The sequence below is a fragment of the Prionailurus bengalensis genome, chromosome A3 (genome assembly GCF_016509475.1).
Source record: "Prionailurus bengalensis isolate Pbe53 chromosome A3, Fcat_Pben_1.1_paternal_pri, whole genome shotgun sequence".
NCBI lineage: Eukaryota > Metazoa > Chordata > Mammalia > Carnivora > Felidae > Prionailurus > Prionailurus bengalensis.
Genome location: NC_057354.1, coordinates 76,480,895 through 76,500,013, shown reverse-complemented (window position 1 = coordinate 76,500,013; position 19,119 = coordinate 76,480,895). Strand labels below are relative to the sequence as shown.

The following is a 19,119-nucleotide window of genomic DNA, read 5'->3' as shown; positions in this document are numbered from 1 at the left end:
AGGATTCAGTAGAAAGTACAGAAATGAACTCAAGTACATATGGAAGTTTAGTATATGATAAAGGTGGCATCTAATATCACTGAAGGCAAAAAAAATTTTTTTCAAGTTTGTTTTGAGAGCAAGAGACAGCGCAAGCAGGAGAGAGGCAGAGAGAGAGGGAGAAAGAGAATCCCAAGCAGGCCCCACACTGCCAGCACAGAGCCCAATGCGGGGCACAAACTCAAGAACCGTGAGATCATGACCTGAGTCGAAATCAAGTCAGACACTCAACCATCTGAGCCACCCAGGTGCCCTGAAGCAAAAAAAAAAAAAAAAAAAAAAATAGCATTGGAAAAACTAGAAAATCATTTAGAAAATGACAACACTGAGTCAACACTTCTTCTCATGTAAAAGAATAAACTCTAAATTAATAAGAGATTTAAATGTAAAAAATGAAAATATACAATTAAATTCATATAAAATCTCTCTGTGGAGCAAGGTTTTTAATCATGCTTGAATACCCATAGTAAATAAAAAATTAATAATTTGACCGCATTAAAAATAAAGTTTCACCTTCTATGTGGCAATAAAACATCACAAATATAATCAAAGGACAGAAGGCAAACTGAAAGAACATATTTGTAAAATCTGTAATAGATGATGGGCTTATATATTTAAAGAACTCTTCAAAAGAGAGGGAATAAAAAAACAACAAAAAAGAGAAACAGGCAAAAGACATGAGCAGACATTTCACGTACACACACACAAATTATTTAAAACTAGCCCTTTTTCCAGTATCCAAAATCTATAAAGAACTCACCAAATTCCACACCCGAAAAACAAATAATCCAGTGAAGAAATGGGCAGAAAACATGAGTAGAAGAACTTCTATTAACATGAATAGAACTTCTCTAAAGAAGACATCCAGATGGCCAACAGGCACATGAAAAGATGCTCAACGTCACTCCTCATCAGGGAAATACAAACCAAAACCACACTCAGATATCACCTCATGCCAGTCAGAATGGCTAAAATGAACAAATTAGGAGACTATAGATGCTGGAGAAGATGTGGAGAAATGGGAACCCTCTTGCATTGTTGATGAGAATGCAAACTGGTGCAGCCACTCTGGAAAACAGTGTGGAGGTTCCTCAAAATATTAAAAATAGATCTACCCTATGACCTAGCAATAGCACTGCTAGGAATTTACCCAAGGGATACAGGAGTGCTGATGCATAGGGGCACCTGTACCCCAGTGTTTATACCAGTACTTTCAACAATAGCCAAATTATGCAAAGAGCCTAAATGTCCATCCACTGATGAATGGATAAGAAATTGTGGTTTATATACACAATGGAATACTACTTGGTAATGAGAAAGAATGAAATATGGCCTTTTGTAGCAATGTGGATGGAACTGGAGCATGTTATGCTAAGTGAAATAAATCATACAGAGAAAGACAGATACCATATGTTGTCACTCTTATGTGGATCCTGAGAAACTTAACAGAAGACCATGGGGGAGGGGAAGGAAAAAAAAAAAAAGTTAGAAAGGGAGAGAGCCAAACCATAAGAGACTCTTAAAAACTGAGAATAAACTGAGGGTTGATGGAGCGGGTGGGAGGGAGGGGGGTGGGTGATGGGCATTGAGGAGGGCACCTTTTGGGATGAGCACTGGGTGTTGTATGGAAACCAATTTGATAACAAATTTCATATTAAAAAAATAATAAAAAATAAAACTAGCCCTTTTTGCTTTTGGCAAAAAAGGAATACAGTGACTGGATTTACACTGCCACTGCCTGGGGGAAACTGCATAAAATGAAAGATACAAATGTTTTGGATATTAAATAGGCAGCATATGACTGAGATCCTTGAGAAAAAGAGGGGAAAAAAGATTAGTTGAGTCCCACAGATGCCCCAGCTTTCTGCCTGGTGACAATTCCAAACTCAAGAACAGGAAGGGAAATCCTAACGGCAGTACAGCAATCCTGACGACACAGTCATTGAATTCAGCGAGGCTCCCAAAGAGCCTGAAATTGCAGAGAGGAGTTTAGAAGAAGAGAAGAGGGAGCTACATGGGGGTAGGGGTAGGGGCAGGGGCAGGAGGGGAGGAAGTTCCAGAAAAATCTGCCTAAGTATCTCCTTACCTGTAGTATAAAAGGTGGAGCCAACGACCAATAGGAGTAGGGAGAAGAATAACTCCCAGGGTTCACAAAGAGCTGGGAGTTGAGTTCTGACCAACCAGAGTTAAGTCCTCACACGGAATTCCATTAGAAATCACAGAACTTCACAGCATAGAACCAGGAATAAACTATCCACAGAAGTAAAGGCTACTATAGACTCATTTTAGCAAAGCTTAAAAAATAGCCTCAAAATGAACATACTGTCTCAAAGAAATTAGAGATTGATTAGATTAAAAGAAGGGAGAAGCTATATAATGTAAACATTAATCAAAAGAAAGGGGTGTGGTTATATTAATATCAGACAAAGTTGAACAAGTAATATTACTAGCTATAAAAGCAAGAAATGTACTAGCTATAAAAACTCACAATCTCAATCAAAATCCTTGCAGGTTTTGGGACAGAAATTGACAAACTGATTCTAAAATATTACAAAAGGAATTGCAAAGTAGCCAGAAAAGTCAAAATAATTTTGAAGAAAAGAACAGAGTTGGAAGACTCCTCCTACTTTCCAGACCATGAACTGTGATAATGACTGTATGATACTGTAACAGAGAATCCAGAAACAGACCCATTCATAGATGGTCAATAATTTTGACAGAGGAGCTGAAAGCAATTCACTGGGGTTCACTTCAACATCATATGTATGTATGTATACATACATATGTATGTCCCATATGTATGTCCACCCTCCCCCTAGAAAACAGCCTTGATCCTTACCTGGCACCAAATACAAACTTGAAACAGATCAGGAATCTAAATATAAGAGTTGTATAAAACCCCTTGAAGAAAACTTATGAGAAAACATTTTATGATCCTAGCCTAGGACAGAAGTAGCACAAATCATAAAAAGAAAAAAAAATCATAAACTGGGCCTCATTATAATTAAAAACAACTGCTTTCTGAAAGACACTGATAAGAAAATGAAAAGATAAGCTACAGATGTAGAAAGCATCTGCAAACAAGTATCTGACAAAATGTTCCTATCCTTAAAAAATAAAGCTCTCTTAAGACAAATCTGATTTAAAAATGGGAGCATATAATTCACCAAAGAAGATAAAAGAGTGGCAAATATATACATGAAAGACGCTCCGTATCATCAGTCATTACATAACTGATGCACATTAAGACTACTAGATATGACACCACATTTACCATAATGGCTAAAATTTTAGAAACTAATGACACCAAGTGGTGGCAAGATGTGGAGAACTACACATCACTGGTGGGAATGTATAACAATGGTACAACCGCTCTGGAAGACAGTTTGGCTGCTTCTTTTAAATTAAACATATACTTCCATATAATCCAGAAATCCCACTCCTAGTTATTTACCCAGAAGTTGTTAAAACATATACCTACATAACTTTATGTGAATGCTTATAGCAACTTTACTAATAATTGCCCCCAAACTGGAAAAGACACAAATCTCCAACAGGTAAACAGATACCCTGTGGTAGTTTTCCATTGGAATACTACCTATCATTAAAGAAGAATCAACTACTAACAACTACAGCCCAGGTAAATCTCCCAAACATCATGCTCGGTGAAGGAAGCCAGACACAAGGGTATATATCCTATAATTCCATTTTTATATGACATTCCTTAAACATGCAAAAACTATGGGGGCAGAAATCATCACCAGCGGTTAGGGGAGTGAGAGAAGGGAACTAAGCAGGCATGGGGGAAGGACAGAAAGTGTGAGGATGATAGGAACATTCTGTATCATGATTGCAGTGGTGGTTATATGATATACATTTGTCAAAACACATCAAGCTGTACAGTTAAAAGGGTGAATTTTACTGTTTGTAAATTATACTTCACAAAACCTAACCTTAAAAAAGTATGCAGACGTTTACAGGATTTTAATATACATTGCCAAATTGCCCTTCCATTAACTTAATTTCTTCTTCTACTCCCATTTAATTTACATTCCCACTGGCGGTCTACAAGTGCCTGCACTTCATCAGCTCGATATCATCAGATTATTATTTCAGGCTTTTCCAATCTGATACGTTCTTTGAAAATGTTACCTCTGCATCTCTCTTTTTTTTAGTGATGGTGAACTATTGTTTATCCATTTCTGACAGCTGTATTTCTTCTCTGTTCTGTTAATTCCTTTTAGTCATTGTTACAAGAAAATATTTAGTGTTTTTCTTATTAATTTTTTTGAGTTTGATACATCTCCTCAAATATCTGTCATAATTCTACTTTCCATTTCTTCATTTCTTTCATTTTTTCAACTTTTTAAACGTAGACATCTTAAAGTTGGAAATTTCTCAATATTTTCTAGGATTTGTTCTTTAGTACCATTATTTAAAAAATTTTTTCCTCCTCCTCAGAGTTCAGGTAAATATTCAACTATGACTTTTTAAATTTTTTATAGAGTCAATTTAAAAAATGTTAAATCTCTTTTGTCTGATACAGTGGCTACCAGCCACATGTAATTATTGAAATTTAAATTAATTTAAGCTATCTTCTTGTGTTTTCTTCTGGTTTTATGGTTTCAGGCCTTACATTTAAGTATTTAATCCATTCTGAGTTAATTTTTATGTGTGGTATAAGAGTCCAGTTTCATTCTTTTGCATGTAGCTATCCAGTTGCCCACCATTATTTATTAAAGAGACTATCCCTTCCCCATTGTATATTACTGGTACCCTTGTCAAAGACTAGTTCATTGTATCTGTGTGAGTTTATTTCTGAGCTCTCTGTTTTGGTCCACTGTTTTTATGCCAATAGTATACTGTTTTTATACTATAACATTGTCATATATTCGAAATCAGGAAGTATGATGCTTCCAACTTTGTTCTCAAGATTGCTTTGGCTATTCACGGTCTTTTGTGGTCCCATACTAACCTTAGGATTCTCTTTTCTGTTTCTATGAAAAATGCCATTGGAATTTTGATAGGGATTGCAGTGAATCTGTAGATTGTGTTGGGTAGTATGGACATTTTAACAATATTAGTTCTTGCGATCCATGAACATGGGTCACGGCAATGATTCTTTCAACTGACACTAAAAGCATTGGCAATGAAGACAAAAATAAACAAGTAGAACTACCTCAAACCAAAAAGATTCCACACAGCAAAGGAAGTCACCAACAAAATAAAAAGGCAAACTACCAAACTGGAGAAAATATTTGCAAACCATAGATATGATAAAGGGTTAATATCCAAAATATAGAAGAACTCATACAACTCACTAGCAAGAAAATAAGCCAACTGAAAAATATACAAAGGACCTGCACAGACATTTTGCCAAAGAAGGCATACACATGCCCAACAGGTATAAGAAAAGGTGCTCAATATTATCATCAGGGAAATGAACACCCAAACCACAATGAGACATCACTCAATACCTGTTAAGATGGCTGTTATGAAAAAGACAAGAGATAACCAGTGTTATCCAGTGATAACCAGTGATAACCAGTGGGGAGGGTGTGAAGAAAAGGTAACCCTTGTGTACTGTATAGTCTTTATGCAAAATAGTCAAGCAGTTCCTCTGAATGCAACTATCATATGATCCAGCAATCCGACTTCTGGGTATATACCAAAAGGAAAATAAATCATTATCTTAAGGAGATATGTGCACTCTCGTGTTACTGCAGCATTTTTCACAACAGCCAAAATAAGTAAATAACCTTAGTGTTCACTGATGGATGGATGAATGAATAAAGAAAATGCGGTATACACATGCAACAGAATTATTCAGCCATAAAAGGAAATATGGCATTTGTGACACCATGGATGAACCTGGAGGACATTAAGTCAGACACAGAAAGACTGTATTATCTCACTTATACATGGCATGTAAAACAGTAAAACTTACTGAACCAGCAAGTAGAAAAGTGGTTGCCAGGGGCTGGGGGTGGTGGTGGGGGGTGTGTGGAGGAAATAGGGAGATGTTGGTCAAAAAGATGAATAAGTTCTAGGGCTCTAACATACAGCATGGAGACAACAGCTAATAATGCTATGTACTTCAAATTTGCCAAGAGTAGATCTTAAGTGGTCTTACCACAAAAGCAAACAAAACAGTAGCTATATGAAACAAATGCATTAATTAAATTGATTATGGCAATCACTTCACAACATATACATCATCACTTTGTACACCTTTAAAAAATCATGTTGTACAACCTAAACATATGCATTTTTTTGACAATCCTACCTCAAGAAAGCTGGGGGTGGGGGAGAGAAAGCAAGGTAAAATAAAAAATTAATTAGTAATTAAGTTAAATTTAAAATTCAGTTCCTCAGTCACACTAGCCACATTTTTTAGAGATTCTTTTTTTTAAAGCAGTTAATTTATACTCAATTTTGGCAAATTTAGAGCAATTCAGGTAAAACTGAGTGGAAAGTACAGTGAGTTCTCATATACCCACTGCCCCTCCCCCCAGACAGTCTCCATCCCATACCAGAGTATTACATCTGTTACAATGGATGAACTTACATTACTTACATAGCAACACATCATTATAACTAAAAGTCTATAGTTTGCAATAGGGCTCACTTTTGGTGTTGAACATTCTATGAGTTTTGACAAATGTGTAGCAACATATATCCACCATTGTAGTATCTTACAGAACAGTTTCACTTCCCTAAAAATCTTCTGTGCTCTGCCTATTCATCACTCCCTTCCCTCTAAGCCCTAGCAATCACTGATCTTTTTAGTGTCTCCATAGTTTCTCCTTGTCCAAAACCTTGTAAAGTTGGAATTATATAGATTTTCACTTAGTAAAATGCATTTAAGTTTCCTCCATGTCTTTTCATGTCTTGACTGCTCACTTCTTTTAACATTGAGTAATATTGCCTTATTTGGATATACCACAGTTGATTTATCCATTCACCTATTAAAGAACATCTTCATTGCTTCAAGTTTTGGCAACTATGAATAAAGCTGCTATAAACATGTGTGTGTAGGTTTTTGTGTGGATATAAGTTTTCAACTCCTTTGGGTAAATACCAAGCAGTGTAATTGCAGATCATATGTTACGAATATGTTCAGCTTTTAAAGAAAACGCCAAACTGTCTGCCACAGTGGCCATATCATTTTGCATTTCCAGCAGCAATGAATGGGAGTTCCTGACATTCTCCATCCTCATCAGCATTTGATGGTACACTACCCATGTTTCAGGTGCTGGATAGCCACACGTGGCTCATGGCTACCATACTGGACAGTATCATATAGAATATTTCCATCATTAGAGAAAGTTCCACTGGAAAAGCTGCTCTGTTTAAGACTTAAGTGTTTATACAGTGAAAGGGGAGCTAATATGACTTTTAATTTTTTTTTTCTCTGCACAAATCCATCCCTTCTCCCACTGAATTTTGATAGTTCTTTATATTCACTCTGAAGGTCAAATTTCAGCCATTTTACTATATGTCCATTAACAAATTAACCCCTCTGAGTCTCAGTGTCCTCATCCTAATTACTTATCAGTTTAGTGCATTGAATGAGATAAGCAAGGTAAGATAAATCACAACATTCATCATGTTAATCCTCATTTATAAACTCTCCTGGGTTAGGAGTTTGATTTTTGAATGTCTCAGTATGATACTTTGAGGATCCTTACTGAAAGCAAAAGCTTAATACTGTACTTACCCGATCTGGATTTCTATAACCTAATAGTAGATTTGCTGCTTTTATATCACCATGAACATATTCATTTTCATGTATATATTCCAGAACATCCAACTATGAAAAGAAATATATAAGGTTATACTAATGTCTATTTCAAACTCATGATCAACTTGAACATTTTGAATATAGAATAACATGTATTTTTTCTCACTAACAATAACAAAGTGACATATTATACAATTATGTGTTTGCCTATTCTCAAATATCACATGAACTGGTCACTTATCCTGGAAAAAAAGTTGAACAACACGATCCTCAAATATCAAGTGTTTTAATTAAGCTTCTGATGAAAGGGGACCGAGATTCAACAATGCCGATACCTATGTTCCCGACAGCCTGGTGGCCAAATCACACTGGGCAAGGAGGAAAAAATCTGAGATTTTTATTGTACAATAATCATGAAGCCCACTCAGGAATCCCTCACCCAAGCAATGATTATAAATCAAGTTTTGGAGACCCCAGAACAAAACACCGTGTCCATGAGCTCAGAGAAAGGCATTCTCCCTCTGGACAGTAATAGGAAAAAAACCTGAGCTTCATCTTTAAAGCCCTTGAGCCTTGCATATTACCTTCACCCAGTGCTCAATAAACATTTGCTGGCTGGCTAAACGGATGAATGGATGAACGGGAAAATTAGCGAGTTCTATTTGCCACATCCCAACCTGGCATGAGTAGTTTCATTCTATTTAAAATGGAAAAAATAAAATGGAGCTTGGGCAAACCCAACACAAACAAGATAAGACAAATATGTGATATAAACAAAATGTGTGCATGGGTGCTATTAAGATTTCATTGCTTCTTATTTGGCAAAGTATATATTATTCATTGCCATACTAATTACTGCCACCATCCCAAACTCATAATAAAAACTGCACAGCGCCCCATACTGTCACATGTTTAGTATGGAAAATAATATATTTTGCCATAGTTTGCATTGTTATAAATACAACTGACAAAAGAGAGGTTATTCTTATAGCAATGCAAGCTTGTTCTGATATGTAAAACAAAGCTGTGAGGGGAAAAAAAAATCAGACTGTAGAACCAATGCCTAATTGAGTTTGTAGTGCCAAACACAGCACATTCTGTCACTTACAGAGCCCACTGTTATCAATTTCACCAAAATAGCCTCTACTCTAAATAACTGACATTTCTAGGGCAATAATCCTTCATTCTCTGATAATTCCACAAAGGGCAACGATTTGTGTATTGTAACAAGTAAATAATCTGAAAATGAGGCATGTGAAATAAGTCATTCCTTCTTACCATTCGGATACCTAGCTGCAGGACAGTTGACTTTTTAAAAGTACCATTCTGGTCTGAGATCTTCTGTAAATCTATTCCTAGTCTTTCCATTACCATAAATCTGTAACTATAAGAAGGAGACGTCAAAAAGAGATCTTAAGATAGCAATGCTTGAAACTGCCTATTTATGAATTTGAAACAAGGAAAAATACCCTCAACCTAACAACGAAGAATACTGCAACCTGAACCATTAAAGAATGAGTGTACGTTAATAATCTTGCTGTTCTTTTACAGAAAAATACTAGTCAGTATTTACTTTGCAGTTAGTTTTCTAGAAGAAGAGAATGTTGTGCTGAAACATTCATACTCACTCTTAGACCATGAAAAGAGAATACTCTTTCTAAATTAAAGAGTCCTGAGTTTGATTCATTTTGACTCCATCACCTTCTCACTGTGTGACCTTGAACAAATTATTTGTTTGGACAGAAATTTTTATTTATATTTGCTTCTTGAGCTTATAAATCATAATAACTTTCTCCATACACATACAAATATGACTTTTTTAAAAAATGTACTTCCTTTCTGTTTGGCACCTCCACCCCTTCTTGTCTTCCCTTAACAGATCCACACCAGCCCCTATTCTTTATTGATCTATGTATACACACATGAACACAGACATAGAGGAATTTTTGTCCTTGTTTTACAAAAATGTGATCTTATTATATGCACTTTTCTGCATCCTACTTTTTTTCATTAATAGCTCACTGAAATCCTTCCAAATCAACTGCATTAGCTCTCTTTTTAATGTCTGTTTATTCGGGGTGGGAAGGGATGGGGAGAGGCAGAGAGAGAGAATCCCAAGTGGGCTCTGCGTGCTCACAGCATGAAGCCCAACACAGTGCTCGATCCCATGAACTTAGGTCATGACCTGAGCCAAAATCAAGAGTCGGACGCTTCATCACCAAGCCACCTATGCACCCCTCAACTGGTATAGCTGTAATTGATTCCTTTCATGGGCTGCATAATAGTACATGATATGGATATACCATGATCTACTCAGTCACTCAGTCCTCTATTAACAGCCCTTTACTTTGTTTCCAGATTACTGTTTGTTCATTTTTTAGTGATAGCATTTGAAGACCATTTGAACAAAGCACTGAACACTGAGCCTATTTTCTCACTTAGGAAAGAAAACATCACTATTTTAAAAGCTATTGAAAGGACCAAATGGGATACCTAACAAATAGAATTTTTTTTTCTTTTTAAAATTTTTTTAATGTTTATTTTTGAGAGATAGAGACAGAATGTGAACAAGGGAGGGGCAGAGAGAGAGAAGAAGACACAGAATTTGAAGCAGGCTCCATGTTCTGAGCTGTCAGCACAGAGCCGGATACGGGGCTCCAACTCACAAACCGCGAGATCATGACCTGAGCTAAAGTCGGATGCTTAATCAATTGAGCCACCCAGGTGCCCCGAATTTTTTTCTTCTTTAAAAACCACTACTCAGTTATTTATATGTGATGACTAGCCATATGTGGTGATTTTAAAAATATTTCCACAAATTTTTTCTTGTGTCTCTTCTCAAGAGATGAAGTTTAATTGAATCTCCTCTTACATATGGAGTAGACTTAGTGACTTGCCTCTAGCAAAGAGACTACAGTGGAAATGATGTGATATTACTATAAGATTTTAAATAAGTCAGTCAAAGAAAGACAAATACCATATGTGGAATTTAAGAGACAAAACAGATGAACATAGGGGAAGGGGGAAAAAAGAGAAGGGAGCAAACCAGAAGACTCTTAACTATAAGGAACAAACTGAGGGTTGTTGGAGAGGCATGGGTGAGGGATAGACTAAATGGGTGATGGAGATTAAGGAGGGCACTTGTTACGATTTGCACTGGGTATTGTATGTAAGTGATGAATCCCTACGTTCTACTCCTGAAACTAATATTACCCTCTATATTAACTAACTAGAAGTTAAATAAAATTTTGATAAAACAGTTTAAATTATAAAAAGGCTTTGGCTTTCTTCTTGGATGCATGCTCGTGTGTGTGTGTGTGTGTGTGTGCGCGCGCGCGCGCACGCGCGCGTGCATATGCTCTCTTTCTCCCTCTCTCTCTCTCTCTCTCTGTTCCTATTATTTCCTCTAGGGAAAGCCAGCCACCATGTCTTTATAACATTGAGGCAGCCTATGGAGAGACCTACATGATGGGAAAGTGAGGCTTGCCAATAGCTACAGCAGTGACCTTGAAAAGAGATCCTTCCCCAGTCAAGTACAGAGATGACTGTAACCCAGCAGGCAGCTAACCACATCCTCACAAGTCCCGAGCTGGTAACCCAGTTATAGAAACTGATCATGGAAACTAAGATGATATTAGTCTGTTGTTATAAATCACTATGAATTAGGTAATTAGTTACATAGCAACAGGTATTAGACCACGTAAGAAACAGTCATAGAACAACACTTGATTATAATAATTGCATTTTACCTTCTTCCCTTGAATTCAGTAATACCGGATCCATAAAACATAGGAATTCCTAAATAATCAAGTTGTTTGAGTTCTATCCAGTTTTTGACTACAAAGACAAATTTAACAGGAAAAAAGTTATTTAATTTTAGAAATGTTATTTCTCACTTTTACATAGATCCTAAAACTTATCTAGCTAACCTAAGTAGAAATTAGACTTCCTGGAAAATGTTTTAAAGAATCTAATATCTATCTATCCAGTGGCTTTTAAATTCTCTGTCACCATAATTAACATAAAAACATATACAGAAATTTTAAATTAAATCAATTATAACCAAAACAGAAGTAGTCATGGTCATAAAATGCACTGCTATCATATACTCAAATCTTTCTATTCATGAAAAAAAATTCATTCCCTTATATGTTAAATTCCAAAACATAACATATGCTCAAAAAATTAAAATAAAATAAAATATAACATATGTTAACTACCAAAGAATCAGTAGAGAGATGGCTTTTTCTTTTCCATTACTTAAAAATCTAAAGCCATGGTGGTTGAAAAAATAGAAATTGGGCAGAAAAATCATTTACTATGAAATTGTTATACAGAAACTTTTTTGACTAAATTTAGTCTAAAAAAGTCAAATCCACTGAAATCATCAGGTAGTTTATTTTCCACTTTTCTACCATATATGTTTAATGTGTAAGACAGCTCTACGATAGATAATCAATGTTTAATGGATTCTATTTGTCACCCTGACATAGTTTAAGCAGTTAGTAAAGACTACTTTCATAACATTTAGGTTTTATTAAGGAAAACAAAGTTAATTATTGAGTCTAGACTCATTATTCTTTTTCTTAAGCATAATGTAGAGGATCTTGACTATATCACTTTTATTCATATCAACTTCCATTAAGTTTTACTTTGTCCATCTATATTCTACTGTATTTATAAAATGTTTCACTTATTCCTCAGCTCTGCTTACATTCATTTCTCATTAAATTCCTCTAACTGGTGGTTCTCACATGTGATTTCCAGCTCCAATTGATTTTCCAACATTCAAGTTTCTAACACTTTTAGCTTCTAAAAGTTCTAAAAGTTTTAGCTTCTAAATGTTCTAAATCATTTCAATGTTAATCATTTCCATACACCTTACACTAATCCATTGTATGGCCATTCCTTTTGTTTATATATCTGCTGCCCATTTTAATATATTTTCTTTATTACCTTTGACTCCACATGGTTTTCTATTAAAAATTATTATTTCATTCTACTATCTTTTACACTTAAAGAACACTTAGTAGCTTAGACCAACAACCTAATATTGTATGTAAAGTAGTGGAAACAACTTTGATTTGAAATATATAACTCATTATGTATGTAATATCAACATTTATATACCATCTATCTTATTTTTATATAATAACTAATTGTATCATTTTACAATAAAATTCGTGATTGAAAAGAATTTTCCAGAAGGCCAGAAAAGAGAAATATATTAACACTCACTTCAGCAAACTATACAGAAGTAGCTTGCTTTGCTAAATTTACTTACTATAGTCTTTTTTTGCAGCTCTTTGATAAAATTTAAGTTCTGAAAATAATGGGCCATTTTCCTGATATTCCTATAAAAGATAAGAACAATTAATTTTATTAGGAAAAAAATCTTAAAGATAGATTTGGTATTTCAACTGTGAAAATATGAGTACACATTGGTAATATATAATAGTGCTTGAATAATTTACTATAAAATAGAGGCATCAAATTTCCATTAAAAAGCTCAGAAAGCACTAAACTTGGAGAATCTCATGTTTAAATTTAACACCTGTAATGCTGTCTATACAATCTTACACATGAAAGTAGTCTTCTTATGGAAAGAACCTGCTAAAAATACTGACAACTGGATATACACACATACAAAGATATTCAGCATCTACCAACATGGACATCAGGGTAGATATACTGTAAACTACCCTGGGGTTCATTCATACATGATACCTTTATTAAGTGTCTACTACATTTCATCCATTGTGTTAGGCATAGGGGATACAAACAGAAATAAAACCTCATCCTCGCCTTTAAGGACCTTACCATCTAGAGTAGAAAGGAAGGAAGGGAAGAAATAAGAGGAGAGATAGCTAGATAGGATACAAAGATGATAAATGTCAACACAGAAGAACAAAGTTCTCCAATCTTTACATTTTAAGAATGTGAAAATATACCATAATACTATATTTATCGATAAGTAAAATTAGAAAAGCTAAGAAACAGTTTTACAAAGATACCAGGAAAAAAGCAGAAAAGAAAAAAGTGAAATATAAATTTAAGAGCAATACTCACCACTTTTATTACATGTCTTGCATCTTTATCTGGTTTATTTGTGGGGAAAGCTGCAGAACAAAACACAAGGGGGGGGGGTGAGAATTGGCTGTTCACAATTACCGAACACCTATATAGCAGACACTGAGCTAAGCACTTCACATATATTCACTTATTGCATCCTCCCAAGAACTTCTTATGGTAGGTATTATCTCCATGTTACACAAGATCCGACTAAGGTTCAAAAGTTGAATAATTTGCTGAGAAGTATCAGATTGGGGATTGAAACTCAAATCTATCTGATGCCAGAGCCCACACTTTGCCATAAACCATATTCAAATATTCAATCATGGAAAACAACAGATATTAATCACACAGATCCAAATGTAGGGGAAAATATTTTCTAGATGTACAGCATTAAACCCAGTAAATGATACATATTAAAATCCATTGATTCAATGTTACTAAATTAAAATCTATGATGATTCAGAAAGAAAAACATATGCATCTTAACTAAAAAGTTCAGAACAATTTCTACGTGGCAAAATTCTAAAATAAATCAAGTGATAATGAATGAGAATAAACTCTTTTAAAAATCATCTTCTGACCCTGGCAATCCATCATTCCTACATTAAAGAATGTGTATTTCATAATTATGTGCATTTCAATTTCATTTTATCTTATTATTTGCCATTTGTATTTTAGATATAGCAATTCAACTTCTGAAAATTCCACTGTTCAAATTTTAGATCCAATCGATCCTTTCATCTCTGTTATCTAAATTATTTAAAAAATTATGTTTTTCAAATCTTGGTATGTTGACTTGTATATTTATTTGTGCTATAAAAGTCTAGAAACTTGCCATTCATCCATTCATTCTTCATCCATGCATTCCTTCATTCATTCAACCAGTACTTCTTTACCATGAGGCTAGGATTTGCAAGGCATTGTGTTAAGTGTCAGTATTATGTTTAAAGGAAAGTGAAAGGAAAGATGGTGAAGCTAGTATTCGATATGATTAAATATCAGCACCTAACAAATGGAGAACAAGATAAAATTCTCCAGGTAAATTTTCAGTATGTTTATCAAACACTGTCCTCTTATGACTACTTCTAAAATTTCTCCTACTCCATGGACTTTCTTTTATTTCACATGATAGATGCAAAAAAAAAAAAACCCAAAAAACAAAACAAAACACAAATTTACTAAAATATGTCAATTCTACTTTACAGTAGAGTCAACTTATGCACATTTTTTTAACCACTCTCCAAAATTTTTAACATCAGAAACGTTACCAACCATTTGAAGAAACTATTACTTCGATGTTAGTTGATACTGGATACAAATTATGAACCCAGACCTCTTTACAGTAGCAAAAAAAAAAAAATTAAACTTGTCTAGATCAAGTAAAACTCTCTTTTCGCCTTGATGTATGTAAATTCATTCCACTTTCACCCATGCAAGAGGAATGGATTATCCATATCTAAAGCAAGAAAAAACAAAAGAGAGTATGTACAGAAGAAGGGGTCCAGTCCTGTTATAGAAGAAATAAGAAAAGCCTTTCTTCCCACCCTACAGCAGACTATTTTTATTAGTGCGGTGCCCAAGCCTGGGGAGAAACAGCCCTGTCCTAATCCCGGTCCACTTAGTACAACACTGGCTCTGGGAAAGCTGCAATGGGCTACTCCTTGCTGATTTCAGTCAGTATAGCCCTACCACTTAAAGTCTGCATCTCCCTTTCACATTATTCACAGGAACATAACTATATGTTGACCTATATTCGAAACATCCCACACTTGTCATCTGATAGCTACATAATATTCTCCATAAACTTCCAAGTCAGATTATATTGGAAGGCCTAAATCCAAAATCAATGGACTAGAAAGCTCTTGGAGATGGATGTTGAACAAATAAATTGTCCTAGTTACCATGGAGGTCTCTTTTTGGTAATCCATCAACTAATGAATGAAACAAATAGTTATTTTCTACTGTAAGCTAAACCACATTCTAGCTGGTATTAAAAGATTAAACATTTGTAATTAAAAAATTAAAAGATAATGGAAAACAGACATGGTATGTGCTTTTATAGTCTAATGGAGAAATCGGACATTCATCAAATACTCAAGCACAAGTGCAAAACTTTAAGTATAATAAATGTAAAAAGGGGGAGGTAGATAGTAATAAGAGGATGCATAATTGAATCTATACAGAAGGGAATTATTGAGCCAGGACAGTTTGAGAAGTGATGTTGGGCCAGATGCAAATCTGGTTAATAACTTCTGCCTAATGAAAGGTTTTAAAAACTTGAGGTATAGGTGGAGGATAGAAAACACATAATTAGACATGCATTCTGAGCATATCACTACACTACAGTGTGGAGAACAGACTGAAGGGGAACCAGAGTAGACACTGGACCCATCAGTAAGGATTTAATTTTGATTGATCACAGAAAAGAGGACTACAGCTTGGACTAGACTATCAATGGTACGTAGATTTCAGAGATTTCAGAAAGCGAAATTGGTAGGACTTGATGATGGAGGAAAAGGGCTCTTGCTTGGTAGATTCCTGCTGATTAATCTATTAGGGTTTGAAAAGAATGCTCAATCATCGACAGTGACAGTGTTGACAGTAGAGCAGTCTCACACCTCCATTTAAATTTCTGATGAGATAAATGAATAAACTTAAAAATATTTTTTAAAGGGGCACCTAGGTGGCTCAGTCAGTTAAGCGCCCAACACTTGGTTTTTGGGTCAGGTCATGATCTCAGGGTTCATGGGTTCGAGCCCTGCATGGGGCTCTGCACTGACAGTGAGGAGCCTGGTTGGGCTTTTCTCTCTCTCCCCCTCTCTTTGCCCTTCCCCTGCTTTTGCTCTTTTCCCCCCCTCTCTCTCAAAATAAATAAATAAACAAAAATAAAGTTCTGATGAGAGCTCTGATGAGCTGCTAAAAATGCATCTTGCACATATAGAATATCTGCCCTCCTAGCACTTTTTTCTATTCACTAGGAAGTCTATCTGGTTTTTCCCTTGAGGAACCAAACCTCCCACTACCCACGTGGATCTAGTAGGATTGCTTCACACAGTACTCCCGCCCTTACGTCTCAGAGTTGGGCACATGGCCAAGCCTGGCTAATTGGGATATACAAACCCACTGGCCACAGCAACCAGTTCAGAAAGAGCAACATGCCCCAACTAGGTAAAAAGTTACTCCCTAAGATTTGACATTAAAATGCAATGTAATACAAGTAGACCATCAGATGTAAGGATACCAAACCCTAGAAATTACCTTCCTCACTTAAACTGAAAATAAAGTCTGAAAAGTCAAATCCAACACTGATAAAAGTGAGGTTAAGGTAGGAAGCGAGAAAGGACTCTGTGGACATTGCTTAAGCCCTATACTATCCATACCTGAAGCCAGAAAAAGCCCTATACTTCTCAGTGATAAGAGTTAAAAAAAAATCCCCTTTGTTTAATACATTTGAGCTTCTGACATTGGCAACCAGGTTTACACAGAAGGCAACTAGAAAAACTAAAATATGATGAAGTCTGATAAAAAATGTCAGTAAAGTAGCACACTAGATAAACCAAAAACCTTGTATACAATAAATAGGATGCTGAATATAATAATCAAACTTTCTTATAAATGAAGAGTTCATCTGGTGAAATAAATAAACAATAAGGAAGTCAAAAATAAAGAGAAATCTAAAAACCACAGGGAGCCTTAATGTTCTAGGCTAGGTAGAAAGGCTGCCCACTCTGGATAAACAAGGACATTAGTGTTAAAGCTCTCTTGGGAAAAAGACAAGTCCCTGGGTCTGCAAGAGGCAGACATTTGAAGTTAAGATGGCCACATAAAGTCAGAATTTTTAAAGTGCTATGTCTTGTATTAGTGTGAAACATTAAAAAAAGAGAGCGAAAGAAATAGGGAGATGGGGGAAGGGGAGAAAGTGGGGAGAAAGGAAGGGAGGGAAGGAGGTAGAGGAAGGAAAGGGAAAGAATAAAAGAAGAAAGGGAATTCACCAACGACAAACACAGAAAGAAAAACAAAAAACCCCACCTTATTTTGGCCTAGACCATGAGTGTGAGGCAAAGTACAGTCTTTCCTGATAATTTATTCTGCCAAAGTTGCCTTCAGGAATTTGAGGCTCAAATTCACACAATTGTATGGTACAGGGGACTTGAAGTCAAATGGTAACCCAGAGCACCTTGCAGAAGCAAAAGAAACAAATCTTCAAGGGACACACTGGACTCCCATGACCTCCAGCGATAAAGCATGGCTACAGATGAGGAAATGATCCAACACTACAAAATAGTAAAGAAAATAAACAAAAGGCATAAATCCCAAGAAACTCAGACCTCCCATATAGTTCAATTATCTGCTTGAAATGATAACAGACACAAAGTATCAGTAGCATAAGAAACAATGCAAAATATTTTATGAAAAAATGAACAAATTGATTGTAATTCAGAAAGCATCAGAGAGCTATAAGAGCCAGTGACCAAGAACAAGGAATACATTTGAACTCCAAGATGAAATCTGGGAGTAAGTTTGAATTTGGAATAGTCAAATACTGGAAACTACCTGCACATCTATCTTCATTAGAATGTGTAACACACTGTACTATAGTCATAGCATGAAACACACCGTAGAAAAAAAAATGAGTGAAATACATATACTGAAGTAATATAAATATATCTTAGACATAATGGTAAGTAGAAAAAAAAACATAAAACATAATTCATACTTATGATTATATTTATATAAATTTAAAACCCACAAACAAATTATATTTGTTTAGGGATACACACGTACACTGTAATAAAAAACAGTATAATTAAAGCCATAAATAGTGTAGACTAGTGTTGTTACTAATACAAGGGAGGGAAGAGATGTTAGAGGTTCTAGAGTGCTGGTTATTTTATGATATATTAGTTTTATGATATATAATTATATATATATTATATATATGATAATATATATAATATATATATTATATTATATTATATGATAATTATATAATCATATAATATGATAAATAATTTTATGATATATTATAAGAATTTCCCACACAGGAAATAGAGATATAAGATATGAAGAAGAGATTATGAAACATCAAGGAAATATGTGACAGTAACACAATTTTCTAAAAAGCTCCAGAAATAGAGAATAGAGAGAACAGAGGCCAGGCACTTCTGAATAAATAATATCTGATAACTTTCAAATACCGATAAAAGTCATGAATCCTCTGATTTAAGAATTGCAAGTCCACAAGATAATAAATCTGCACT

At 35.1% G+C, this 19,119-nt stretch overlaps 1 protein-coding gene across 5 annotated transcripts in view; it reads right to left on the bottom strand.

Moving 5' to 3' along the window:
• The window catches only part of VRK2 (VRK serine/threonine kinase 2), a 110,404-nt gene that overhangs the window by 68,587 nt on the left and 22,698 nt on the right, over positions 1-19,119 (bottom strand). For 3 of the 5 annotated variants that reach the window (XM_043603433.1, XM_043603435.1, XM_043603432.1), the window contains 5 exons: positions 13,853-13,902; positions 13,068-13,137; positions 11,533-11,620; positions 9,062-9,167; positions 7,760-7,852 (listed from right to left, as the gene is read on the bottom strand). In XM_043603433.1, the coding sequence (XP_043459368.1) occupies positions 7,760-7,852; positions 9,062-9,167; positions 11,533-11,620; positions 13,068-13,137; positions 13,853-13,902 (407 nt within the window). The other 2 variants (XM_043603434.1, XM_043603436.1) reach the window with 2 other exon arrangements.